At 52.8% G+C, this 27360-nt stretch overlaps 2 protein-coding genes across 4 annotated transcripts; one reads left to right on the top strand and one right to left on the bottom strand.

The window, feature by feature from the left end:
- Positions 1 to 621: 621 nt before the first annotated feature.
- ENTPD8 (ectonucleoside triphosphate diphosphohydrolase 8) lies at positions 622 to 10001 on the top strand. Its single transcript, XM_074891160.1, has 10 exons — positions 622 to 933; positions 3659 to 3790; positions 4204 to 4321; positions 5390 to 5540; positions 6080 to 6239; positions 6745 to 6975; positions 7802 to 8065; positions 8466 to 8576; positions 8732 to 8866; positions 9508 to 10001. The coding sequence occupies exons 2-10, from the start codon at positions 3671 to 3673 to the stop codon at positions 9697 to 9699; spliced, it is 1482 nt and encodes a 493-aa protein (XP_074747261.1). The 5' UTR covers positions 622 to 933; positions 3659 to 3670; the 3' UTR covers positions 9700 to 10001.
- Positions 10002 to 10268: 267 nt separating this feature from the next.
- Positions 10269 to 27114, bottom strand: NOXA1 (NADPH oxidase activator 1). Of its 3 annotated transcripts, none has more exons than XM_074891156.1 (15): positions 26874 to 27113; positions 24936 to 25018; positions 23011 to 23119; positions 20751 to 20885; positions 19571 to 19678; positions 18759 to 18818; positions 18156 to 18193; positions 17300 to 17441; positions 15669 to 15722; positions 14458 to 14530; positions 14206 to 14264; positions 13139 to 13311; positions 12328 to 12433; positions 12117 to 12240; positions 10269 to 11902 (listed from the first exon to the last, which is right to left on the bottom strand). In XM_074891156.1, the coding sequence occupies exons 1-15, from the start codon at positions 27045 to 27047 to the stop codon at positions 11805 to 11807; spliced, it is 1536 nt and encodes a 511-aa protein (XP_074747257.1). In that variant the 5' UTR covers positions 27048 to 27113; the 3' UTR covers positions 10269 to 11804. The 3 variants fall into 3 exon arrangements, with proteins under 3 accessions (XP_074747257.1, XP_074747258.1, XP_074747259.1); XM_074891157.1 differs by having other exon boundaries at positions 13139 to 13308; XM_074891158.1 differs by lacking the exon at positions 20751 to 20885 and having other exon boundaries at positions 26874 to 27114.
- Between the last annotated feature and the right edge of the window lie 246 nt (positions 27115 to 27360).

The raw sequence follows: 27360 nt of genomic DNA, 5'->3' as shown, positions 1-27360 counted from the left end.
CCTGCACCGCTGCCTGCACCTCTGCCTGCACTGCTGCCTGCACCGCTGCCTGCACCACTGCATGCACCTCTGCCTGCACTGCTGCCTGCACCACTGCCTGCACCTCTGCATGCACCTCTGCCTGCACCTCTGCCTGCACACCTGCCTGCACCACTGCCTGCACCGCTGCCTGCACCGCCCCAGAGGGATGGGGTCCTGGCCATGGGGACAGACAGGTCCCTGGACATGGGGATGGGTCCCTGGCCATAGGGGAAGGTGCATCCCTGGCCGTGGGGATGGGTCCCATGTGGATGGCTGTGGGGACAGGTCCCTGGCCACTGGGACAGACAGGACGCTGGCATGGGCCATGACTGTGGGGACAGGTCCCAGGCCACGGGGACAGGTCTCCACCTGCCAGGTCCTTCCTGTCTCTGCCTGCAATGGGGCAGCGCGGGGTATGGCAGAGCCAGGTGATGGCAGGAGTGCAGGGTGCAGACTTGGCCCGTGCTTTACCTTGCAGCGTGAAGGTCTGGGGCAGGGAATGTCTGGGGGGGTCCTAGACCTCAGCTGCCCCTTTGTCCCGGGGCCAGCCCCCTCGCTGGCTCCTCAGGGGGCTGAGGTGCAGGCTGGGCTTGTCATGAGCTTCATGGGGAGCTGCACCCCTGCTGAACCCACGCCGGGCAGCGCAGGCACCCCACAGCACCCCATGGGTGGAGGTCTCCCAGGCAAACCTGCTTCTCCGGCAGCGAAGTGGTTAATGCGAGACGCTATTTCCACCTCAGCTCTGCAGCGGGGAGAGCTCTCCTGGGCTGGTTGCTGGTCTGGGGCCAAGGGGAGGGCCATACTGGGGACTCGGGGCAGCCTTTGTCCCGGGATTTGGGCTCCGCACTCCAGGTGAGCGCCGACACCGAGGCGAGGGCGGCGGCGCCGGGAGCAGCAGCGGGATCAGCCGGGGTGAGCGTGGGCAGGGGAGGGGGCCGGGGTGCCTCTCCATGGGGCTCTGCTGGGAGGGGAGGTGGTGGGCTTAGCCCCGGGTGGGCCCTGGCCAGCAGCGGAGTCGGGTGCTGGGGATAAACACGCTCCACGGGCTGGAGGGGCAGCAGGGAGAGGGCTGGGGTGGCCCAGGGAGTGGGGGGGCAGAGGGGCACGGAGGGGACATGGATGGGGCATGGAGGGCACTGCTGAGCCCCAGCGCTGGTGGGAGAGATGGGAGGCGGGGGACCGCTCTGTCTGGCAACGATGCTCCCAGCGTGCATGTTCACTCTCTTCCTTATAATTTTAAGAGCCCTTTTGACTTTCGAATCCCAAATGTGCACAGTGAGGGAGTCAGCTTCCCATTTTCCTGGGAAACAGACAGTATAGATCCAGAAGTGCCTCTGAACCTTTCCTCCCGAATGTTGAAGCCCCCTCCATCCCTCCCTGAGAGGGACGCTGCAAGGTGAGGGACGTCCCCCCAGTGTTTGCAGAGCACTCCAGTGTGCCCGGTTGGACACAAACAAGTGCAAAACTGGCCCAAGCGCTGTGCACAGCTGTGAACTTTCCACACACTGAAATGGCCAGGAAACGGCTCCTTCCGGCACCATGCTGCCACATGCCTCTTCTTTGGCTCTGGAGGCATCACCACCACCTTCCCGTCCCTGCTGCTCAACTGAACCAGCCACCACAGCAGCAGGTATCAGTGCTGGCCAGCCCCGAGGTGTTCCTGAAAGGCTGTGCAGATCGATCAGCTCCTCACGCACCTTGAATTGTTTTCCACCCACTGGGCTCCCTCCCCATGCCCTGCTCTCCTCCTCAGGTATTGCTGGCTCTGTGCTGCCTTTAGATGTTGCTTCCCGACCAGTCAAAATGAAAATTAGTCCGTATCAGAGCAGGTGGAGCCCATTTCCCACCCAGTCCTGCATGCAGGATGGTGCAATTTATCACCATTTCGTATTGTTCCATTGCACAGTGCCCGGGACAGAATTTTCCAAGATGTGGGCTGGGCTGGGGACTTTTGCCATTGCTGTGTTACCTGGAGCAGGGTAATCTCATCCCAACCACAGTTATATCTGGGCAAACTCTAGCAGGGCTGATAGGACTGGAGAAGTGACAATCCAGGCATTCACCAGCTGCTTCCATGTGATCCCTTCTGGCCACAGCCACTGTACAGGGGAGGGCTCCTGCCTGTAGGATAAGGCCTGATAAGGGTTTGCTGTACCATAGTGTACCATGACGTGGGCCAGAAGAGAACAGCTGCTCTCCATCATTATACATCTCATGTCATGCAGGAGATTGGTCACCTGTGTTTGTCACCGGAGATGCTGACTCCAAACAGGAACCAGCATCTCTTTTAACCTTGCCAAAGGTCTTTCCTATTCAAGCCACTGACCTAGCCTGGCAAAAGGGCAACAGAATTTCTCTGTGTTTTTATGCACTCACAGAAGAATTGTGTAACCAAATGACAGCACCCAAGTGCCACCCCAACGCACTGGTTGGGTTGAACCACTTCTCTAGGCTGTGTCCAGGGCTCCTGGGGCATTCACCGCTCAGCTGGAGTCTGTCTTGCAGCCTAACGCCGAGGACAGGGCTCAGCCTGGCTCCCTGCGGGCATGCAGCCTGTGCGGCTGGTGACACAGGGCAGGGCAGTGCAGGAGGAGGGGGGTGAGCTGTGCGTTTAGCAAAGCACATCTGGACCAGCTGTGGGGTGCTGAGCACATGGATGTGTCAGACGCTGTGTGCTGAGGCTGTTGCAGAGAACCAGACCTTTTGGCTTTGCTTCTTCACTGCAATTTCTTACTGATGCCTCATGGCTGATTCTGCCAGGAGCTGAGCTCTGGCCAGACGAGTGGGGGACGCAGGACCCGTGTTCTGGTCCTCAAGGGCCCCCCCACACCCCACTAGCCTTGCTTGCCCATGCAATGCTATGGCTGCCGGCATGCCAGCTTGGCTACAGGGCTGCATGTGCCCAGGTCACCGGGAGCTTTCTGCCTGCCCTTGGGGCTGCAGGAGAGGCTTGGGGGTCACCTGCAGGCAAAGACACTGTCCCTGCATGTCAGCTTACCTGCTGTAGCATCACCAAGAGCCAAGGAGAGCTGGACCAGGCAGGAGACACATGGCTGGAGATGCTGTTCCCCTGCCTGGAGCAGAGAGGACCCTCCAGGAACAGTCTGGGCCTGTTGGGCAACAGATGTGACCTGGTGGTCCCAAGAATTGTAGGACAGGGTTTGTGAGAGTGAAGGGTACGATGGCAGCATGTGTGTGCTAGAGGGATGTGGCTCTGGGAATCTGCCAGGGCATGGTCCTGCTCCCAGTCTGGGACTCCTGCTAGCCACTGCCGTGCTTCCCCCAGTGATGATGCTGGGAAGGGAGATGCTGACCTGCCACCCAGCTGGTAGTTTAAGCAGGGCAGAGGGATGGAGTCCAGGCTGCATGCAGAGAGGGGCCTGAAGGACTGCAGTTGAGAAGGCAGGGCTGAAAAAGCCATGCTGAAAATCACCTAGGGAGAGAGTGCTCAGAAGGAGAGGGTGTCCCAGCCCCGAGACTGCCAAGAGCCTCCCATAAGAACAGCCATGCACCAGAGAATGGCTTCAAGCCCTTGTTAGAGAAGGGGAAATGTCCCATATCCATCCATGAGATTGCACTTCAAAACTGGCCTTGCAAATGCAGAGGTGTGAGCTGGGAGTTGGGGCTGTTCTTGCAGGTTGGAGGAGGAATGGACTACAAAGCCAAGACCATTGCAGGTCTCCTGGCAGCCACCTGTGTCTTCAGCATCATTGCCCTCATTCTGAGCGTCGTGAATGTGAAGGACGTGTTTCTGCCTCCCAGCACCAAGGTAGGGTCCTTGGGAGCCAGCTTGGGTGCTGGCTGCCCCTTGGTGTAGGATTTTCCCCAGGTTTCAGGCAGGCTGTGCTGTTTGTCACCGAGATGGGAAAAAACTTCCAGTGGGCTGGCATGCCAGGTCGGTGTGGCAGAGTTTGGTCCCTGTCACTGGCTCTATGGCACATACAGCCTTTTGATTGCACAGCACTGAAGCTCAAAGGGCTTGTGATGGAGCCTTGTCCCCAACACAGCTGGTGCTGCAGTGCCACAGGGCTTTCCCTGCTCTGGTGACACTCTTCATTTGGCCACTCGAGGTTCCCCTCTCCAGCAGGAGCTCTGCTGGCTCTGCTGGAGCTCCCCTTGCTCTGCAGCAGGTGAAACTGCTCTGCATGTCCTGACACCCCCTGTCCCCTCTGCCTCCCCCAGTACGGTCTGGTGTTTGACGCCGGCTCCACGCACACAGCTCTCTACATCTACCAGTGGCCCGCAGACAAGGAGAATGGCACCGGCATCGTGTCCCAGGTGGAGGCCTGCACTGTGCCTGGTGAGTGTGCCGGGACGTGCCCATCCCTCTTCCCTGCCCCTGCTCAGCCATGGGATGCTGGGGCTGGACGGCCCCAAGGCTTGCCAGGGTGGCTGTCCCATAGCGCCAAGGCTAGCTGGCTGCTTCGTGCCAGGCATGGTAAACCGTAAATGCCCCAAAGGGCATTTATTTATCGGGCATTTATAAATACGCAAAGGGGCATTTTTCCTATGCAAAGGTGCTGTCAGGCTTTGGCACCAGGACTGGTCTTTCTGGAGGAAAGGACCAGGCTAGTGAGGGGAGGTAGGGTCAGCTAAATGGTACACGGAGCTGGGCAGGGGCTGGCAAAGGCCACCAGTCCAGAACAGAGATGCCTGGGCAGAGGATGAGAGGGCTCAGAGCTCGCCTTGCCCTCAAATCCGTGCTCTGCAATGGTGGTGTGGCAGTTACTGGTTAACTGCAAAGGTCTGGCAGAGGGCAAAGTATAAGGGAGAGGGTGCGTGGGCTAATGGCAACAATGGTGTGCAAATCTTGGGGGAAGGTAAATAGTGATATTTCCACCCCAGAGCCTGTCCCTACCCACCACAGGACCATGCTGGGTGCTCAGATCCAGTGCCAGGCTCTAAAAATAGGAACTCAAGCGGTGCAAAGAGCACCTTCGCGTATGTGTATGGGCTCTGCGTGCCCTCCCAGCAGGACAAAGGAGAGCCTGTCCCTTCCCCTTCCTTCCAAATAAGGAACTGCTCTGTTTGTCCACCGAGTCCTGCAGGACCGGCTGGTCACCTTCGAGTAGTTTGGCTTCCCTGGGATTAAGCATCAGCATCACAAACTCACACAGCAGCCCTCCTGCTATGTCCAGAGCAGGAGCTTGCCGCCTGCTCACACAGCGTGCCATGGCCATGGCACACACGCTGCCTCCAGGCAGGCCAGCTCTGAGAACTGACCTTCCAGGGACACCCTTGGCAAGGGCACGACTAGCCTGGGCACATGGGGAAAAACGCCTGGGGGCTTTATGGGTGGACATGTCCCCTGCTGTCCTGTCTCCAGGGCAGCACTGAGCTCGCTCCATCACGGGGTGCCCTCTTGCAGGACCCGGCATCTCCAGCTATGCAGACAACCCCGCTGAGGCTGGAGCCATCCTGAAGCCCTGCCTGGACAAGGCCATGAAGATCATCCCAGCAGAGCAGCAGCGGGACACCCCCACCTACCTGGGGGCCACAGCGGGCATGCGGCTGCTGAGGTACTGGCACTGCCCGGAGCCGACCACCTCCAAGCCCTTCCCCACTGCGCGTTTCTGCATCGTAGCCAGTGCAGGGGGCTGGGACAGGGGGCTGGGGGCACGGGGGGCTGGGGGTATCAGGGGCTGCTGCCCGGGCAGGCCATGGTGATGGGCAGAGCATCCACATCTGCAGTCTGCCGGGGTGTCCAGGAGAGCCGCTCGCCGTGCCCACAGAGAAACCCCCCAGCCCAGTCCAGCACCAGCCTGGCAGCAGCCCCAGAGGTGGATGAGCCTCCTTTGCCAGACTTGCCTTAACCTTCCCGCATGCTCAGGCAGAGCCTGTGGGCAGCACTTTTAGGGAGACTCCCGGTGCACCAGTTGAGGGATTTGGCAGCTTGCAGGAGCCGTCCTGCAGGCAGGGCAGCGATGGATGGGGATGTGCCTTGTCTCTGAGCAGCCCCGCTCCTCCGCAGAGGATGGCAGTCCCTTGCTGTTAGCCCTGAAAGCTCCCTGGCCATTGCCTCCTCCACTGCACGGTATTTATCTCCTTCCCTGGGCAGGGAGCAGAACAGCACCAAGGCTGAGCAGGTCTTCGCTGAGGTCTCCAAGGCCATTGGCGAGTACCCTGTGGACTTCCGCGGAGCTCAGATCCTCACGGGGAACGAGGAGGGCTCCTTCGGCTGGATCACCATCAACTACCTGCTGGAGACGCTTGTCAAGGTGTGAGCTCGGGGAGAGGGCGGAGGAGGGTTGAGCGGAGTATATATCCCCGTCTGAGCTACAGCCGGATTTCTTTATTCCCAGAGGACAGAAAAATGTAGTTTTAGAGCACTAATTACCCAAATAAATGTAGCCTGTGGTTGTGAACTGCAGATTCAACTCCACTGATGTGATTAACAGAATCAAGGGTCTTTGGGTCCAGCTCAGCCTGGCTCAGTGCTCTCCACTTTTGTATGGGTCAATTTTGGTATCACAGGGAGGCAGCAATTTTAGACCCCAGATGAAGGTGTCTGGACCCCAGATGACATGCAGCAACCAAGGGGCCAGACTTCAGTGGTACATGGAGGTCTTTGTGGGTCGAGGACGTAGGCAGAAAGGGGTTAAACAGGGAGACAGGACGTAGAAGGTCCCTCAGGGGCTTCTGAGCCCACAAAATCTTGAGGGAAGGGACAGAGACTGTGACTCCCTTCAGTTCAGACTAACACTTGCTGTCTTATTGGGCCAGTATTCCTTTGCAGAGAAATGGGAACATCCACAGGACACTGAGGTTCTCGGAGCTCTGGACCTTGGAGGTGCCTCAACACAAATAACCTTCCAGCCTGGAGTCACCACTGAGGACAACAGCACCTCCATCTTCTTCAGGCTGTACGGCAGGAACTACTCGCTCTACACCCACAGCTACCTCTGCTATGGACAGACACAGGCCTTGAAGATGCTGCTGGCAGCTCTCCACAAGGTACCGCATCCACTGGTCACCAGGATGTGCTCAGCCGTTTGCCATTGCCATGAAAAATGTCTTCCAGAAATTTTGGGGATGCCTGTGGAAAAAGTGTTAGGGAATTGGGAATTTTCACAAATTTAAAGACCTGGGAGAGGCTTAGATTTTATCTACTGAACCAAAAAATTCTCTCATTTGGGTGACAGGCGGTGGTGGTTCCCTGCTAGGACCCCCTTCTCCCTGGATGTTGAAATGTAATGGCGTTTTTCATCATTTCCCAAGCCCAGCTGTACCCTTAGGTTCTTCCCTCTCCCCATTCACTTGCCCTTCCTCAATTTCTGACCGGAGAGAGGATTCCTAACACACCTCCTGCACACCGCTCCACCACTAAGCCGTGTGCTCCTGTCTCACCTCGGACAGAGCGCACAGCCCAGCGCCGCGGGAGACAGACATGCTCGGGGAGCATGCAGGCGGGATGCATCTTTTGTCCTTTCAGTGCTAGGGCCTGCAAGATGCAGGGGAGACAGAGCCAATGCCAAGAGCAACAAGCTCTCCGTGCGGGCAGAGAGCACAGGCTGCCCTCAGGAGCAGGGTGCCACCCCCGTGGGGAGGCACAGGCTGGCAGTGGCATTGCCACCCCAGCACAGCTCAGTGGTGGGGCCAAAGCAGGACTGGCAAAAGCCATGGGCAGGTTAGTCACGTAAAGGATGGAACCTGCTTCTCCTCAAATCCTCCTAGGGTCTAGATTCTGCTTTTTGGGATGTCTAAACACAGGATGGGCTCTGGGGTAGGGTCTCACTGGCATTCCACGCCACGCCCCATTAATGGCTCCCACTCTCTCCAGCGCAGACCATCTTCCCAGCAGATATCACACCCCTGCTACCCCGCGGGATACTGGGAGAACGTCACCATGTCAGACCTCTACAACAGTCCCTGTGTCCGTGCACCGAGCACACCCAGCCCTGCACAGGTCCTCACAGTGATAGGGACAGGGGACCCAGCAGCGTGCAGCACCGCCATCCAGAAACTCTTCAACTTCACCTGTGGGGCCAACAGGACGTGCGGGTTCAACGGGGTTTATCAGCCGCCTGTGCGGGGACAGTTCTTCGTAAGGAGCCTCCGTCCCCGTGGCTGTTGGGGGGGAGGATGGAGGGTGGGAGTCTCCTCTGCCACTGGTTGTGGGAAGGGGTGGGGAGAGAGGGGACCCCAGACCTGGTCCCATCTGCAAACCTCTTCTCCTATGTTGGGGGGTGGTTTCTCCTCCTTTGATGTCCCAGCCCTCCATGAGGGAAGCGGGAAGATCTTGTCCCAGGGAGCCAGTCTGAGCTAGCTTGGAGTGCAGGGCTTGCCAACCAGCTCCAAGACTTTCCGGTAGACCATCAAGTGGGTGCTGGATGCAGAACCCTGTGAATTGCATGGGACTCTGTCCCCAGGCAAGAGGGGCTCCTGGGTCTTTTTTTAGGGTGAGGAAGGAGATGTAGCTTTTACCATCTCCCGTTATCCCCCAGGCCTTCGCTGGGTTCTACTACACCTTCCACTTCTTGAACCTGACCAGCCAGCAGTCTTTCAGTAATGTCAACTCCACGATCCAGACCTTCTGCAACAAGAGCTGGGCAGAGGTGAGAGCCCTGTGAAGGGCAACAAGGAGCCCTGTGCTTGTCCTGTCCCAGATGTCTGCCCAGGAAGCACATGTCCTGCTGTTTCCTGGGCCAGGGAGGGTTTCTGAGCATCTGTTTCATTCCCCATTGCACCGTGTCCCCCGATGGCCCCACAGCTGGTAGAGACCTTCCCACAGGAGGACAAGTTCCTACACACGTACTGCTCCGTGGCGATTTATATCTTGACGCTGCTGCTTGATGGCTACAAGTTCAATGAGCACACGTGGAGCAACATCCACTTCAGCCGGCAGGTAAACACCCTGTGGGCAGTGGGAGCAGGCAGGCAGCTGCGGCCGCATCCTTGCTTGGGCCTGAAGACATGTTCAGGAGCAGCATCCCTGGAGTCCCCTGCATCAGAAATGTGTCCCCATCTCATGGCTGCTACCCAGTGACCCCAGCACAGCTTCACTCTTTCTTAGCTGCCCCAAACCTCTGACACCAGCTCGCTTCTCACTTACTCTGGTGTGAATGTAAGCTAATTTTAAGAGGTCAGAGAAGTGCAGAACAGAATTTGGCCACTTTAGTCTCTGATGTTGGACAGAATTGACTTGCGCATCAGAGAGGATCACCCCTTCGAACCTGACTATGACCAAATTTGAAGGATCATGAGGGAGGAGGAAAGCTCAGATCCAAAATCACATGCAGGTCACAGAGGTACATCTGGACCAGAGCAGTGATCCATGTTCAGCTGCCCTTTAGCCCGTGGGAAGGGGGACAGGAAAGCTCTCTGTGTAACTGATGCTGGTAAGACCAGGTTCACCACAGCCAGGTCCATGTGTGAAATCACAGCTGGGGCAGCTCATGGGAGAGGTGCCTGTCAGTCCCTTGCACCGAAGCTACCGGTGCCTGGGAGAGGCACTTTCGGATGATCTCCTCTGCTCTCTCACCTCAGGCAGCAAACACGGACATCGGGTGGACACTGGGCTTCATGCTGAACTTCACCAACATGATCCCCACAGAAGCTCTGGAACATGTCAAGGGGCACCAGCCCAGTGTGTGGGCAGGTGCCGTCTCCTTCATTGTGCTGGCCATAGTGGCAGGCCTGGTGGCAGCTTTCCTCCAGTGTTTCTGGAAAACCAAGTAGCTTCCAGCCTCCTGACTAGAGGCATCCTGCCCACTAAACCAGGCAGGGAAGTGGTGCAAAAGAAGGTGGAAGGGGGAGAAGAATGAGGGCATTAGACCCATCTCCATTGCTCAGGAGGTCTAATTGGGTCATCTCTGTATAGATGTCAAAGATGACAAAGGTGTCTTGAGCTCTCCAAGTACTTCCAAGAGGAAAAGACTCCTTTAATCTGGCTGACAAAAGCTGAGAGAGACTTGGTGGCTAGATGAAGCCAGATAAATTCAAACTAGAAATAAAATCTGTCTTGTTTTTCAAATATGAAAGTCGCTAACCAGCCTAGCACAGTTTCCTTGGCACTTCCAGTCCTGCTGGGCTGCTCTCCCAGCAGCCGTGGGAGGCAATTGGTGACAGAGAGCAGTGGTGGCCAACTAAACTCTGAGGAGAGGGGTGACCTTATCTATATCTTGCCCTGTGCAAGATGTGCAAGATTTTTGTAGTATGTGACAGAATATCTTCTCAAAGACATTGTCAGCTGTCTTTAAAAATATTTACTGGCATAGCTCAGCAGAAAAAATACAAGTGGAAGTTGATTTAAGAGCTGCCAACTCTGGCTCAGGGTTTATTTTATATTCAAGTTACATAGCCCAGCTTTGTCAGACACCAAATTCATAGCAGGTTCCAGCTCCAGGCACTTGAGTGTTTTAGTTAGATCAGCAGAGCCCAGCCCAGCTCAGCTGCAGGAGCCGGACAGTCATTTGAGTCCTTCCAGCTCCAGCCACTGGCCCGTGCCACACTGCCCAGCCAGCCCCTCCAAGGACATGGCAAAGCCCAGGGCTGGTCTGAGCAGGGGTGTTTCCACAACTATCTCCCCTCTGTTCTGCAAGACCCCTGCCCACGCAGCATGAAACAGTAACATCCAGGCAGGACTTAAGGGCTTAGGAAAAGAACCAAAGGCAACCGGGCTGAGGAACGGTCAGAGCCCTTTGGCTCTAGCAGATCCACGGGGTATGTGCTGTGGGAAATGATACCTAGTGGTCCTAACCCAAGGTGTTATCCCATACACCCCACTGCAAACTGGTTACAAAAGCCTTTCGAAAGAGCAGCATCTCTCTCTCTGGTGGAGATAAGGATATGTGACCTAAGGACCTAGGGAACTGGGCTCTGCCTCCTGCTCACAGAGGGCTATCCTTGGCTTCTGAGACCCCCCCTGCAGTGCTGGGTCCAGCTCTGGGGGCACCAACATCAGAAGGACATGGACCTGCTCGAGTGGGACAGAGGAGGCCACGAAGATGCTCGGGGGGCTGGAGCACCTCCCCTGTGAGGACAGGCTGAGAGAGTTGGGGGGGTTCAGCTGGAGAAGAGAAGGCTACGGGGAGACCTTAGAGCAGCCTCCCAGGACTGAAAGGGGCTACAGGAAAGGGCGGGGGGGGGAAGACTCTTGATCAGGGGGTGTAGTGAGAGGACGGGGGGTAATGGTTTTAAACTGAGAGTGTAGATTCAGATGAAACGAGTAAGTTCTTTTCTGTGAGGGTGGTGAGACACTAGCACAGGTTGCCCAGAGAAGCTGTGGCTGCCCGCTCCCTGGAAGGGTTCAAGGCCAGGTTGGACGGGGCTTTGGGCAACCTGGGCTAGTGGAAGGTGGCCCTGCCCATGGCAGGGTGGTTGGAGCTAGATGATCTTTAAGGTCCCTTCCAACCCAAACCATTCTGTGATTCATTAGAGTGAGGCTCAGCCTTCCCAGCCTGAACTTGAACAAGAGAGAGGGGGTGAAGACCTCCATTGAGAGGAACTTCTTCCCACCCAGCAGTCTGAGCCCCTGTGGTCTGAGCTGCCACATGGACATTTCCCACAGACAAACACCAGATTCCCCCCCCTCTTCTCTCTGCTCTGCACAAACACATCTTTGGCAGTATAAGCACAGGGGTTAAAGTGTCAGGTCTGGGAATAGGCTGTGGAAAATGCTGTTGGACTGCTGGAACTGACCCCATAGGATCTGTGAGTGGGGGACATCTCCTGTCCAGGTTCAGCAGAGCTCCTGGCTGTGCTGGCTGTGGCCAGAATGAGATGGGACTGTATCTCCCAGCCTTGGGAGGCAGTGCAGTCGGGCAGGAAAAGGCTCCTGCTCACTATAGGAAGGCAGCACCACAACTGGTTGGGGCTGCAAAGCATTTGGGGAAGATGCCAGTCTTGCCATTGCAGCGTCCTTCGAGCCAGTCCTCATTCACTAGAAAGACATAAAGGAGCAGGATGAGCTCTGGCCCACATGACTGGGGTTAGTGAGAGTTTTCATGGCTGGAATTTAACAGTGCAAGCCTGTACCTCCTGAGAGTATGAGGCTGAGACAGCACTGGAGAGGCTATCTATTCCCCAGGCCCTCCCTGCAGCAGATTCCAAAAGCCTGCCCCAGTACAAGTCTGCAGACAGGACTGGAGAGTTACCTTCAGAGAGAATATCCAGCACGTCTCCCTTGCTGAACTCCAGGTCCCCAGGTCCCTGCGCAGGGTAAGAGTGCTGGGCCAGCATCCGGTAGAGGACGGGTCTGCCCAAGTGGGAGTCTGAGTCCTGCAAGAGAAACTCAGAATGGAGGTTGCAAGGCAAAGCAGAGATTTGAGTCCAGCACAGCAGAGAAGCTTGTCACAGCCCACGTACCTCGCAGCAGAGTGTCAGCCTGCCATCTGTCAGCTGCTGCCACATCTTCCCTAGATCCTCCTCTCCCGAAATTGCACCCAGTTCTTTGCCATCCAAATGCCTGTAGCTACAAGGGTTCATTAAAGCAGCTCAAATCATCTCACTTAAAGCCAAACTTTGAGGCAAGCCTAGCCCTCTACCCTGTTCAGTTTTCAGAGTCCCCTTTGTAAGCCAGCTCTGAGCTTGTCACCTTGTACAATGACATGGGGCCACCTTGCATGCTCAGGGGGCAGACATGGCACTGCTGGGGAGCGGTACTGTCACCTCCTCACCCACTTACTTGAGGGGAAGATCCTGAACTCTCCTGAGTGTTCCTGAACTCTCCCCAGGGGTGTCACAGTCAGGGAGACCTCACCCCAAGACCGATGCATACTTAAACCTGACTCCCAAATTGCTCTGCATTGATCATAGTGTATCTCAAAGGCTGAGCTTAGTGGGAGAAAATCCAATATACAGCAGCTGCATCATCACAGTTTTTCCTTCTGTTCCCCCATTTCTTGACCATGGTACAGTTTCCTGGGAAAGATCCTTTGGGCCTCCAAAGCCCATGGAGCACATGCTGTTCTCCAAACCAGAAACCATGGTAAGGTTAGCCCTGCAAGGAAGGCTGCGTGCTCACATCTTTGCCGAGTCTCTGCTAGAGTGCTCTGACCCCAATTAAATGTTCCCAGGAGACCAGATGCAGCCAGATGCCCGTATCCTCAGTGAAAGGGCTGAGCATGCAGGGGCGTGCACCGAGAGTGCCGGAGGGCCCGGCTGTGCCACAGCGTACCTCAGCTTCCCCCGCTCTGCCTGCTGGCCGAACCGCTGCCTCAGCAGAGCCCGCAGGGCTGGCAGAGTCGGCAGCTCGCCTGCCCTCACCACCACGGCGCACTCGCAACGCGCTCTCAGCACAACGGGTCTGTCCGTGCCGGACGAAGCTTCTCCGTGGGTCAGTGGGATCTGCTGAGAGATGTGGCACCATGGACAGTCTCGTTATTCAGACTATGTCACCTCTCATATCAAGAGAGGTGACAGACACAAGCCCTTTTCTCACTGCTACTACCTAACAGTAGTGCAACATCAAAACGCAGAATTTCGGAGGGGGAACTACAGATTCAAAGTCTGGGATCAAATGTTCCTCCCATGACCCAGGAAGCCCGTTTCTGGGTCCAATCACACAAATCTATATGAGCAGGTCCCCAACTCCTCCAGCCAGCTGGAGAGGTGCAGCCAAGTTCCCATGTTCTGCTGCCTTCTGTCTGAAGTACAGCTGACAAAAAATGACTCCAAAAGCCCTACGAAGGGAGGTGGCAAAGACACAGTGAGCAGAACTGCCAGAGAGGTGCTGTCCCCAGGTGGACACAGAAGCAACTCCAGCTCCATCACACACAGTGGTTGGTAAAGGTGCATCAGAGGACATCATCCCAGAAGAATGCAAATATGAATGAGTTGTGACACCCGGACTGACAGGGACAGAAAATGCCACAGAGGAGGAGCGGGGAAGGGACAGCAGGTAGTTCAAAGACAGCTCTCCTGCAAAATGGGCTGTAAAGTGCATGCCTGAGAACATCACTGTGTCTGGGGCTCTTGGCTCCTTGGAGGGTGGAAAAAGGCCACTGCCCTGGTAAGCCTCAACCTTGGGCTGCCTCACAAAATTGTACTGTCACAAACTGGGGAGTGGTAGAGGAAAGACCACATGGGAACCTTTCTTTGGAATGGGAAAATGGGCAGAGGAAGAGTTTTTTCCAGTGATTTTGGGACAGCTCAAGAATTTTGGAGGATTTGGCCAGGAATCTTGCACTTTCACAGCCTTGATCATCTGAGGGTGTGCCAGCTTTAGCTTGTGAAACACCTTACCTTGAAGTCCGTTTGGGCACTGGCATCACTTGCAGAGGCATTTTCTCCCCCAGGAGATTCTGCAGAAGAAAACAAGAGCAGAATAACAGTGCCTGTAGTCAGCAGAGGCCCCGAGCAGCTCTTCTGCAACCTGCTAGCACACAGGTGGCCACAGCTGCAGTGGGCAACCAGCCTCCCCACACCCCCCTAAAGCGGGGGGTTTGGGCACAGCTTCATGTGACACCCACAGAGGTCCCTGACCCGGGGGACTACCTGGCTCCTGCTTCACATGGAGTCGGCTGGGAGGCACCTGGGCAGGAGGGAGGGGAATCCCATTGCTGATCTTCTGCAACAGAACATCATCAGAAAGGAGTGAGCAGAAGACACAGGAGACTGGGTGTGCATGTCACAGGCTGCAGCCAGTTATAAATTTCTGGGTGTAACCTCAGAGAGAGCACCAGGGAGACCAGTTCATTAAATGGCTGGATGATGTGGGCCACTTGGGCTCTTAACGGTCTCTGCAGCTCTTGGGGGTAGCAAGGGTGATGAGAGGTTTGGTGGGACACTTCCTTGGCCTCCTGCCCCTTGCTGGGGTGCTCTTCCCACTATCTGCTGGCTCAGCTGGGAACTCGGGCTGGTTCACAGAGAGACATCCATGGAGCAATCGCCCAAGTGTGTGCTATGGCCAGGGACTCATTTGGAGGAAAAATAAAAAATCATAGCAACATCAGAATAATCATGTGCTCCAAAAATCTCTCACAGGAAATAGGGGTCTGAGTTGCACTTTTCTGCACTGGGTTCAGATGGAAAATGATTGGCATCATGTGTGGATATGCCTGTGGTGGAGAAAGGAGACGAAGGAAGTTTTCCTAAAGGTGAGGGTTTAGGGCTTAGGCACATGGCCTCAAGCCAAAAATGGTGCCTATTTAAGATATTACTGTCCCACTGCAGGAGATTAACCTGCAGTGAACTAGAGATTAACTCTGCTGGTGAACCAGAACACACAAGCACTCTTCACCCGCTTCTGTGCTACAGTGAGTGGCTGTAGCCATCACGGGAGCAGGCTGGATGAACATGTCAAGCCCTCAAACTCATCATTGTGTTCCAGTGCCTCAACAAGTTACAGTGGGTCAGGAGAGCTGAGGCAGCTGCTCATCTTTGTGTGCTCCATCAGCCCACGGCAGCTAAGATAACACCCAGATCAGCTTGTGATGCAACCCACTGTGGCTTGGCTGTATGTCCAAGTCCCCAGATTTTGCTGTAAAGAGATCCGATGTATACAAAAAAATAAGCATTTTCCCCACTCTTAACTCTTCTGTTATTCCTGTTCAAGACCACTTGGTCTTCAGTCAAGGTGTCTCAGTGTTTCACACTCTAGGTTTCTCTTACACAGCTGCCCTATCTTGTAATAATCTTACAAATAAACATCCCAAATGTATCTCTTGGTCCCTTCCTCAGCGCTGATGGCAAGGTTGGCAGCTCACCCATTTATCCATCTTTGAGGCAGGCTCCAGGAGAGAGCTCGGTATGCGCAGCTTCTGCAGGACACAAAGCAGAGCACCGTGAGGCAGGAGCTGCTGCTGTGGCAGATGCAGCCCCAGACTCCCCAGCCCCATCTTCTGTCAGCCCCACTCGGCACTGCTTCTGCGCTGGAAACCACCACTGCCTGCTCGTCCTACCGCAACACGAATGTACCCAGGGGAGCCCCAGGGTTGCATACAGTAGCCCACGTGGCTTGTGGCTCAGAAATTGCTGAACAAAATCCAGTGGTACTTTTGCATCTTTTTCTGCTGAAAGCAGTGGTGCAATGTAACAGACTGAACACCCACCAAGCCCAACACGCTGCTCCTAAAACAGATGCTTAGGAAGAGAACAACAAGGATGTCAGGGGATACCAGTCCAGCAGCATTTCTGTGTCTTCCGGCAATCACTGCTGTAAAGTTATTAATTTCAACTGATCGTTGTGAGTAATTATGCTTTTTTTTTGAACCCAGTGTCTATTATTTTACCTTTTTTGACTTTCAAATTCATCTGACACTTCACTGAGCAGTCAACCAGCACATTCAAATACTTCTGTAAGTGTTCACTGTTAGCTCCAGATGCTTCAGGCTATGCTGAATGGTTTCATTGTTTGTCACGGAACATGGTCACCTTAAGAAGTACTATATAACTATCCCTATTACTATATCACTTAGGAATATGCTAAATGCTTAGGTCACAGCATATTCTCAGTGAGGACATGCTTTAATAAAAAGAAAAACAAACCACTAAACCTGTTCATTTATTCCCACCATTTATTTCCATATTTTAACCTGTTATCAGTCCTCAGATCACTGCCTCTCTTGCTCAAACAGCTCATTGTTTTTTTAGTGGTCTTGGGAAGAATCAGTTTACTTTTTTTTTGAAATACAGGCAGATAATACATTCTCTGGCTCAACCTAACCCAGGTATGCATTGGCTCTTTCAAAGGACTTAAGTAGACATGTGAGAAATGGCTTCTGTCAACAAAAGACTTTCTATGTTGTCATATTTATGTGTTTCTATTCAATCCATTTACACTATAGTTCCCTAATCTGCAGAAAGATGTCAGATTTGCTGGGCTTTAATTCCTTAGGTCTTCTCTAGAGCCCTTTATAAAACCTGCCAGCACAGCTGAAACCTTCAAAGTTAATTTAAAAAATTAAATTAAATTAATTTAAATTACTTCCCAAAACCTTCCCAAAGTTAATGTAACAGAGGCACTACCACCAGGTAAGGACCAACCTGTCCCCTTGGCTGGGTTAGAGCTCCCAGGTGACAGATACTGCTGCTCTAAATGGGGGGCCTTCGTGAGGTCTGTTATCCTACACGATTCCACAATAGGATCCTGTACAGTGGAGAGCACAAGTGCCCCAAAAGATGCCCTTGTAGAGCTGCAGAGGTGAATGGAAGAAGCTGGTGGGAGCCAGGCGTCAGAGAAATCTACGGTTAGCAACTGGTCTGTGGAAATGAGCTCCTGAACTACAGGGGGTCCCCAGGGAATGTGCTCCGAGGATCGCAGCAAGCTCCCGTTCTCAGGCAGGGCGGTGGTCTCTGCTGGTGGGGGTGGGCTGGGAAGCCCCCCCACGTTCCTTACCTGTCCATCGTGTATGGCCGTAGCCCAGCCATCCGCTCCTCTCGCCAGCACAAAGACCAAACTGCTGGCTTTCACTGCCGACTCCTCTGAGTCCTCAGGGTAATAATGGGACAAAACTCGATAGTAGCCTGACTCGCTGTCTCTGGAAAGAAAGAATGAGAGCACCTTTACTAACCCTGGAGTTCTGATGCTGGATGGCTTTGATCCAGAGCACTGTACTGATCCAAATGGGCATGTGCCAGAAGTTTCAGGTGTTGGGAAGTTTTGACTTCCATGGCTACTCTTCGCTCCAACTGGGAACAAAAGGACTTTGGAAAACACTGATTTCCCAAATGCAACTGCCCCATTTTCATTGTAATGACAGACATTCTCCAGATCAAAACAATTATTAAACCCAGCCCTGAAGTACTGCTGGTACGATATCACCAAAACAAATTACTTTCATGTTTTTTGAACCAAGGCTGATTTTGGCTCAGCACAGCAGGATTGGAAGTGAGTATTTGGAAGCCTTGTCCTGGGAACTAGGATGGGACAGCTGAGCCACAGACCTGGGCAGGTCCCACAGCCTCTCTCTGCTTCCATTCCCCAGCCATGGCATGATCCATGCCTGTCTCCCAAGACTATTGGATCAACTCCTGCAAACTGCCCTGAGATTCTTGCATGAGAGGTGCCACTGAACTGCAGTGTCTTTTGCAGCCACACAAGCCTTTGCATGTTTGTCATTCACTCCACCCTTGGTGAGAAGTGGGTGTGAATCCCACAGAATCTTCAGACAAAGGCATCAGAGAACAAAACATGACCTTCTGAACAGAAATAGAGAGAGAAGAGTTAGACCAAGGTGGAACTGAACACTTACCGCAGAGCGTCAGCACTGGGTTCATAAAAGCCCTGTTTCTGTGGGAGGAACAACAGCATCTATCTGTAAACAGTCCTTCATACAGCAACAGTGCCACCATATTTGCTGTCTCTCTGAATACCACACTGTGGTATTTTGTCTTTATTTTGACCACATTTGTCACACCTAGATAGAAGTTTGCTGCTCCACACCCTACCAGGATGTACCTTCTATTTCTCCCCCAATCTGTCTTTATCCCATCAGGAGTGAGTAACAAAATCTTTTTCCCTACCCTTGGTTCTAAGAAATACATATTACAGTGCAAGGTAGTCATGATTATGCTGACAAATTTACTAAAGTGCTGGGCAAATGCGTGTTGAGCACAGCAAAGTGTCCACTGCTGTTTGACATGGCAAAGAGACAAAAATGCATCTTCAGAGGGCTGGAGATTCACATCACAATGCTGAAGCCCACCACCTGGCTTTGAACGGCTCCATGGATCTAGTGTGATATGGCACTGTTTTTTCCAACAGTATGTTCTTACCCTGATGGTGTTAGGATCTGAGGCCCTACCTAGAGCTCCAGGACAGCTCCATTCCTCTTTTACAGCTATGTCTTGCTCACCTGAGGCCTGAGAGGCTCGAAGCCAATGTACTCATCATTGGGAATGATGGAGGAGATCACCTGTCAGAGGAGAAAGTAACGACTGAATCCAGGCTGGATGAAGAGACTCTCAAACTTCATGCAAGGTTATCTATTCAGACCCATTTTCTTCTGACATCCTAAGGTCAGACATAAAGTGGAACCATGCACATAGTGGAAGAAGCAGAGCTGAATTCCCAAAATGGCTTTAACTGTTCATGTCCCTGTTTTTTCAGTCTTTCCAAGGTTTCTTTAAAAGTATATGAATGAATTACTTTCCCTTTCCTTTATTCACGTTGGAGCTCTCTGGCCTGTGGCACTTCTGCTGACTGCACTGGTCACAGAAGGGATCAGAGGAATTCTCTGCTGGCTTGCATTAAGGGATGTGACAAAGCATTTGTCTCCCAGGTGTCTGCCTGTCCCACTGGGAATGCAGTAGTGAGTAGGAGCACGCTGGAAGAATGTCCTCCTCTTGAAAACATCATTGTCAGCAAAAGGACAACCACAGGCTTCCCTAAGCACCTGCTTGGCTTTTTCAGAGTTTAAAGTGACCAAGACCAGGAAGGTTTTTTTAGCACCAAAGTGCATTTTTGATAGAAGAGGTGGCAATGCTAAAAAAATTTTGGCTTCCATGTCCCAGATTCCTTGAGCAGCTGCAAGCCCTGACAATCCTGCTCTCGGGTCTCCACCAGTGCAGTGATCAGTGGAGTGGCCAACAGTAATGCTCTCTGGAGATGTCAGAGGTGGGATTTTAATCTCCTTGCTGTTATTCTTAACAATTACATGCCTGTTACCTTGGGTTTACCCAGGAAATCTTTGGAATCCAGCTGTTCAACTTCCTTCTTCCGTGGTCTGAAAAATTCCCCAAGGGGAACCTGCATGGGCTCTAAAAACAGATGGTCCTAGGGCAGGGAAAGCAGATAAGGGAAAAGCCATCAATTACTGTTAAATGAAACATAACAGCAGTGAAAAACAAATACAGCTTCCCTATGTGTGCAAGATCAGCTCCAGGAAGACATTGGAGCAAAAATCATGGCTGTGAACTTGAAAAAGGTCACTCAGGTCTAACAAACACATGCAAACTAAGAGCTCAGCAGCCACTACCCAGTGTTGAGTCAAAGACTCACTCTGTAGGCATGGGATGGCTGGGAAGGGAGGGCAGTGGAGTGAGGTCTATTAAACAAATCTTCTAAGCAGTTTTTCTATTTGACTTCAAATGTTTTTTTCTCCTCTGTTCAATCACTGAGTAGCATGCTAATACCAAATATAAATAATACACTAATGTAAAGCACAAACACAATCCTAGAAGAGATGATCAGATTAAAAAAAGCAGTCATCTCTTAGAAAGGATACAAATAAGATAAGGAAGTATGGAGGTAACAAAATAATGAACCCTCCAGGAAGAGTAAATCAGAGATCTGCAAGTTGTTCCTGATTGTAAGAGAGTCTAACAGGAAACTATTACGTAGAACCAACCCTGGAAACACTTTTACACTCCACTTAAGCTCTAAATGTGATTGTCATTAATATCTGTGCTGCCACCAATTGCTACTGAGGCCAAAGGGACTCAAAGTGTCATGAAAAGGGAGAACCTCCAAATCTGCAGTTGGGGTAGGGGTTCTGCAGTTAACCACTGCAAAGGGCAACTTGCTTTGCAGTACAAGTACAAATAGAACTACACTCCTGAACAGCGGGGACTAGAAAGCAACCTCCCCCAACTGAGAGGTTATCCTGTAATTCTCCAGTGTGGTGTTTCTGTGCTATGAAGCACCTGGGGGTGATGGAGTTACTTGATTAGCTGAAGCACTAGTTTGGTAGAGCATCACATAAAAATTGCTTAGGCTCTGTTACCAGGTGACCAAGCAGGTGGGTAGACAAGAAAACCCAAATGTGCAACGATTAGCACGTTCTTACCTCGTATTTCTTAACTTAAGGCCAATGCACATACCCAGGAACACATAGAGGTGGTCTTACCCGCACCCGCTCAAGGGCCAGGTCCAGGATTGCTGTTCTTCCTTCAGGCCTCCATACAACAGCCTTATCTAGGGTGACCCTGGCCTCCTGCCACTGCTGCAGCCGGCACTGTGCTGCTGCAGTGCTGTACAGCACCTGGAGCGGGCACGGAGGGAGCAGAACTCAGAGGGCTGAGGTCAAGCAGACACCCAACATGACTTACTGAACTCAGAAAGAAACATAGACCAGGCACTGAAACACCACAGATACAGCAACAGTACCAACCTACTCCCCACTAGCCACAGGAAAGGCACTCTGAGCCACACAGCTGAAAAAACTTCGCAATCAGAGTGGAAAGAGCTAAAAGCTGTACCTCCAGGTTAGCTCCTGGGTGTGCTGGAGCTGCCAGCTCTTTTGAAGGCAAGGAGAGGTATGGGGAACACCAGATGAAGACTCTGGTACCACACAAGTTCTAACCTTATCCTCCCTGCATCTGAAAGGCCAGGAAGGGTTTCTTTCTGCATATAACTAGGTAAAATTTTCTGCTGTGCAGAATAAATCTGATTCCCTTTCCCTGCAGAATAATTGAGCCGAAACTATTGTAGTGGGCTGTGAATGTGCAAGTTGTCAACTGTAGCTTGTTACCCTTTAGCAGCATGTAAGTATGTTCAGTGGTGAAGTGGCAAAGTGTGGGAGTATTCCAGGCTGAGTGTTGGGAAGCCTTGATCTATATGCTGAATTAGGAGTGGGAGATCTCTTGTTGCTGGCCAACAGTCAGTGTATGGAAAAGCTACTGGCCTACATGGCAGAAGTGTGGCTTAAGACTCACTGTCAGATAGCTTGCTATCTTAAATGATAGTGTTATCAGCTTGTAAATTGCTATCTAGAGTGCTGGGGACAGATGCTTTTCCTTTGCTCCTTAATCGTGACAGAAGACTGGTGTTTTGGGGGTGGTGGAGGGTGGCATCCTGAACGCCTACAGGAAGAGCAGTGATGCTTGCTCTTGGAGAGGCAAGACAGCAACTCTCGCTCAGCTCAGAAGTGCTATAGCCTTGCAAGAGGCAAGTATTTCTGGATTTTCAAACCATACAGCATATCTCCCTAGAGAAGATCAGAGGCAGCACGTGAGAGGCTATGCATGGGGAAAGCTGATGGCGCAGTCCTGCAGGAGGACTGTGCTTCTGTATTTTTAAAAATGAGCTACAGTGGATGTAAGAGCAGGATACAGTCGAATCAGGATGCAGATCCTGAGTCGGGAGTGCCAGCACAGTGAGAGCTGTCCTAGCAATACCTAGAGCACGGGGAGTGAGGGACTGTGTGTTCACACCAGAAAGGGTACCAACCCCCTCCGGATGGCCTCGGGGCACTCCTGCAGCCCCGCGCCTTTTAAAGGGAACCTACTGTTTCTAAGTGTGTGTGAGCTCAGAGAAGGCAGTGCTATGGCACTGAAACTGTTAAAAACAATGGGGTTTGGGTAATACCACAGATGCCATGGATAGCTTCTTCCTGCCAGGTGTAAGGTGCATGAAAATTGACCGAGACTGGATGACAGGTTTCTAGGCATGCTTGACTTGCGTTGCACAATGACTCCTCATTCTTGCGGAAGTAAAGAATTAAATACTCTTTCCTGTATTTGCTTTTCAGTCTGTGTGTGTGGACTCAGGACAGAAGACAAAATGAACACTTGCGGTAAACTACCGTTTCTAGGGGTCTTTTACATTCCAAATATTACAAATATTCACAGTCAATTCAGACTTGGATCTTTTTTGAACAGGATGTGGCAGGTTGACAGTGTAAGCGCTGCAGAGTGAAGCATTACAGAAGCAAAACACAGCTTGCAGTGTGTAAGTTTAGACACAGAGGTAATGTTAGAACCAGTTACTACAGCTGCAAAGACAGTCTTGCATGAATGCAAGTTTCTGAGTCTTCATCATGGACCAATTTTGTTTCTATCTGTCTATACTTCAACCTATTTCAGCTTTCAGAGCTGAGGAGTTCACAAAACTTACACGCATATTTACACGCATGTAAGTGTAAATATTACATGCATTGATAAGCTAAAAAAACCCCAAAATACAAAAATTCTACTTTTTAAACTGTGTACTTTGCTAAACTCCTCATAGATGACATTGTTTTATGACTTTAAGTTCCTTTAAAAAAAAAAAGTGTGAGCAGAAATTTTTTACTGTTCTAATGTACTGCCTTGTAAATGCCTACTGCTGAAGACCTGATGAATACCCCCAACAGAGGGGAAAGACTACTGAGACAGGTTGACTCTTACCTCCCACGCATAGAGTATGTGCCTCAGCCCCAGCTGCTTGTAATCAATGAAGGGATTTTTTCTTAGATGACTGAAGGCCATATGATAGTCAGAGAGAGCTTCTTCATACCTACAACGCAGAGATGACAGAAAAAAATGAGACTAGAAGAAGCTGAAGACTCTAATTAAGAAGTTCAAAAATCAAGCTAGCAAAACCCATGTATTCTTCTCCGTAGCCTGGATGAGCAGCTGCATCAGAGACATGTGTCATCTTGTGAGCAGAGAATTCCCTGTACTCTCCTTATTGGTAGTTAGTACAAAGTGAACATGGTGTGTCTGGGATTATCGCACAGTTTTACTGATTGGGATGAACTGTAAGTTTTGATACCTGAAATAGTCACAATTCCAAGGAGGAGAAAATGTAAAGAGCAGAGATTAACAAATGCTGTGAGCTCCTTGCCCAGCTGGCTGCTTTGTCCCAGCAGATGCCTCGGGGGAGAAGCAAGGGCTGGGAAACCCCTGCTGATGGTGAGCAGCAAGTGTACATGCATGGCCAGAGCAACGCAGGCAGAAATTTAGAGAAAATCCCAGGATAAGGAGGGAATTAGTCTGTATTTACACCAGCTATGCAACTGAAATCAAAACAGGTTCCACTGAGGCTGCAGGTGGTGAAAGGAAGGTTCAGGAAGGGCTGTGCAGCGGTCACCCAACCAAAAGCAAGTGAGCACGGCCAAGAGAAGGTGCCTGGGGGATGTGGGTGGGTGGGAACAGCATCTGGTGATGGAAGGTGCCATGGGGTGCTGGTGGCTGTCACCTCCTCGGGCAGGAGGCAGGTCTGCCAGCTGTGCTGCCCCTGACCTGCTGCACAGCGTGTGCTCGGGGCAGGCTTGCTTCCCTTTGGCTGCAGCTCAGCGCCGGGAGCAGAGCGGAGCAGCTCCAACGTGCCGGCCGAGGCTCCACCACCCCTGACTGCAGCTCTGCTGGCAGAGGCACAGAGTGTGTAGCTGCTTGACGGGCCAGCTTGGGAGTGCAGAACTGCTCACTTTACCTCCCAGAAATAGTAATTTTGTGGAAATTAAGGTCTGGAAAATATGGAGAAAATAACAGGAAAGAGAATAACCGAACTTCAAAGGTAAGAAGATCCTCTACCCACCTCTCTGAGCAGGATGTCACTATGATTTAACCACGGAAACAACGAATAATCAATCCCATGACACTGGTGGAGCAATCCCAACATTAATGAGACTGAGATCAGGCCTACAAAATCTGCTGTCAGCAGAGACTGAGAGTCAGACACCATGGGCAGACTGCATTTTTAGGAAGGCCAGACTCCTACATATCATGTGAAGATACACCAAGCAGAGCAATTGTATTTTTTTCATTCCCAAAGAAAATCTGAATGGCAACGTAACCTCCTGGCAGCCCTGCATACAGAAGCCACTTCTTTGTCTGTGTGTATGGGACAGTAACATCATGTGTAATTGGTGCCCTGATTGTGCAGCTCATATCTTCTCAGCCTTATCAGAGATCACAGAATCACAGAATCATTCAGGTTGGAAAAGACCCTCGGGATCATCGAGTCCAACCATCAGCCCGACTCTACAAAGTTCTCCCCTACCCCACATCCCCCAACAGCTCATCCAAACGACCCTCAAACACACCCAGGGATGGGGACTCCACCCCCTCCCTGGGCAGCCTATTCCACTCTCTGACCACTCTTTCTGGGAAACATTTGTTCCTAATGTCCAGTCTGAACCTCCCCTGTTGCAGTTTAAAGCCATTGCTTTAAGAGATAAACCTTGCTGACCTGTGACACGGCCAAACTGGACCTCATGAACGGATTAAGATTGTTGGAAGAAGTGAATTTTAGAATCATTTAGGTTTAGGAATAAAGTATGACTAAAAGAAGAAAACCAAAGACTAAAATGGACACGTGTCTCACTTACATCTCCAGCTGCAGATGGACAAACCCTCTCTGAAAGAAGCCGACAGCTAGGGAGTTGTCCTTCGCAATGGTTTCATTGAATGCCTAAGGAGGAAAACAGACACATCCCAAGGATCAGATAGGATCTCCCTGTCGATGCCTGGGTATATGCACCCATACAGGCACATCCAAGCTGCACTGGCACTGGGCGCAGAAGCTGTCCCTGGGCTCCTCATGACCAGCCCCTCCAGACTGACGAGTGCAGGGCTGCGATCTGGGCTGACGGGCACGAGACAGCTCCAACTCATCTTTCAGGTCTTGGCTTTGCATGAGCTGAACTTCAGATTTTTATCCTTCCTTGGTAAAACGGACTGGACATAAATGAGCTATGTTGGCCGACTGGCATCTTGTAATGAGAAATCTGTGTTGCCTGGAGCAGAGTTTGCCCTGACAGTGGGAGCAGCAGGACTAGCCAGGCTGGGGAAGGCAGTTTGAAGCAGCCTACAGTGATGAGTACGTTAAAGGATGCAAGGGAGAAAGCTGAAGGGTTTCACACAGCACACCTGTAAGTCAATATTTCTGGTCCAGTTTCATAGCTAAATACAGGCAAGTATTAGCAAAGCTGGAAGCAGCTCATGGCTGATGGTTCAAAGTAACATTGTGCTGGGAAAACTGTCTTAATGTCTTTCTGAGAAAGCTAGGTGTGCTCCTTCCCTTATCATTGCAAAGAGATGGTATGTAGATAACAAATCAAGCCTGAAACCCCAGAGCTTCCTGATACTGCCTAGACAAGGATAGCATTGCAGGGGTGAAAATATGTCTCAGGAGGTCAGGGAGTGACTGTGCCTCTTGTTGTGATGGTGGCTGGCTTCTCCTGTGACTCTGACAGCACACCTTGCTTTAACAGTTTGCTTTACTGTGCTATAAAAGAGAAAAAATAAACAACCAACCAGTGACCTACACGGAAGCACAGTCAAGCTTCTTCCCAGTCAGTGCCCATTCATCGGGGCTAAAAAGTCTCTCTTGGGCACCATCGTGCCCTGTTTGCTGTTGTACCTTATAGCGACTGCCCTGCCTGGGGCTCCACGGCTCTGCCCCAGCCCCTCCAGCACAGCCTGAGCTCTTCTTTGTGTTACTTAAGAAATGGCTTATGTGCAGCTGCTCACCGGGCAGCTGACAGCCAGCCAGAGATGCAGACACAGAATCCCAGAATCATCTCGGTTGGAAAAGACCTTGAAGCTCCTCCAGTCCAACCATGAACCTCACACTGACCGTTCCCAACTCCACCAGATCCCTCAGCGCTGGGTCAACCTGACTCTTCAACCCCTCCAGGGATGGGGACTCCCCCCCTGCCCTGGGCAGCCCATTCCAACGCCCAACAGCCCCTTCTGCAAAGAAATCCTTCCGAAGAGCCAGTCTGACCCTGCCCTGGCACAGCTTGAGGCCATTCCCTCTTGTCCTGGCGCTGGTTCCTTGGCTCAAGAGACTCATCCCCCCTCTCTGCACCCTCCTTTCAGGGAGTTGGAGAGGGCCATGAGGTCTCCCCTCAGCCTCCTCTTCTCCAGACTAAACCCCCCCAGTTTCCTCAGCCGCTCCCCATCAGACCTGTGCTCCAGACCCTGCACCAGCTCCGTTGCCCTTCTCTGGACACGCTCGAGTCATTCAATGGCCTTTTTGGAGTGAGGGGCCCAAAACTGAACCCACTCATCGAGGGGCGGCCTCACCAGTGCCGAGCCCAGGGGTGAGATCCCTTCCCTGTTCCTGCTGGCCACGCTGGTGCTGGTACAAGCCAGGATGCCATTCGTGCGATCAGCTGCACGCGCAGGGTTGGAAACGCTGGATTTTCACTAGTCTGACTTCCAGCATTATCCCCTCGAAAGCCGCGCAGGCCGTCCCGCCCGTCGCAGCGTCCCCCCCGTCCCTCTGCGGGGCTCTCCCAGCCCGGTGGAGCCCCGCTCACCCGCAGGGCCTCCCCCGGCCGCCCCGCCAGCAGCTGCGCGCAGCCCATGTTGAAGCAGATCCTGGCCGGCGGCTCCGGGATGCCGCCGAAGATGGCCAGGGCGCCGTCCCAGTCCCCGCCGTCGGCCGCCAGCACGCCCTGGTGCCAGCGCCTCACCAGCTCCCGGTACGCCATGGCCCGCGGCTGTGCCGCTCCCGGCGGGGCCTCACCGGCCGGGCGGCCCCTGGGCGGGGAGCGGGCGGACGAGGAAGTCCGGCCGCCCGCTCCCCGCCTTCCCCCGCCGGCCGCGGGTCTGTGAGGCGGGGACGCCGCCCGCGGCCCACCAGGGGCACCGGCCCGCCCGGGGCAGCCGGCGGGCCCGGGGGAGGGAGACGAGCGGAGCGGGAGCTGAGGGGGCGGTGGCGGGCAACGGACAAACCTCCAGAAAAAAGCCGGTGGCAGCGTAGTGAGCGGCCGGGGCTGGCACAGCCCATCGTGCGGGCTTTGG

This window comes from Strix uralensis, chromosome 21 (genome assembly GCF_047716275.1).
Source record: "Strix uralensis isolate ZFMK-TIS-50842 chromosome 21, bStrUra1, whole genome shotgun sequence".
Lineage (NCBI taxonomy): Eukaryota > Metazoa > Chordata > Aves > Strigiformes > Strigidae > Strix > Strix uralensis.
Note: the sequence above shows the minus strand (reverse complement) of the source record. Positions and strands in the feature narration are given on the sequence as shown.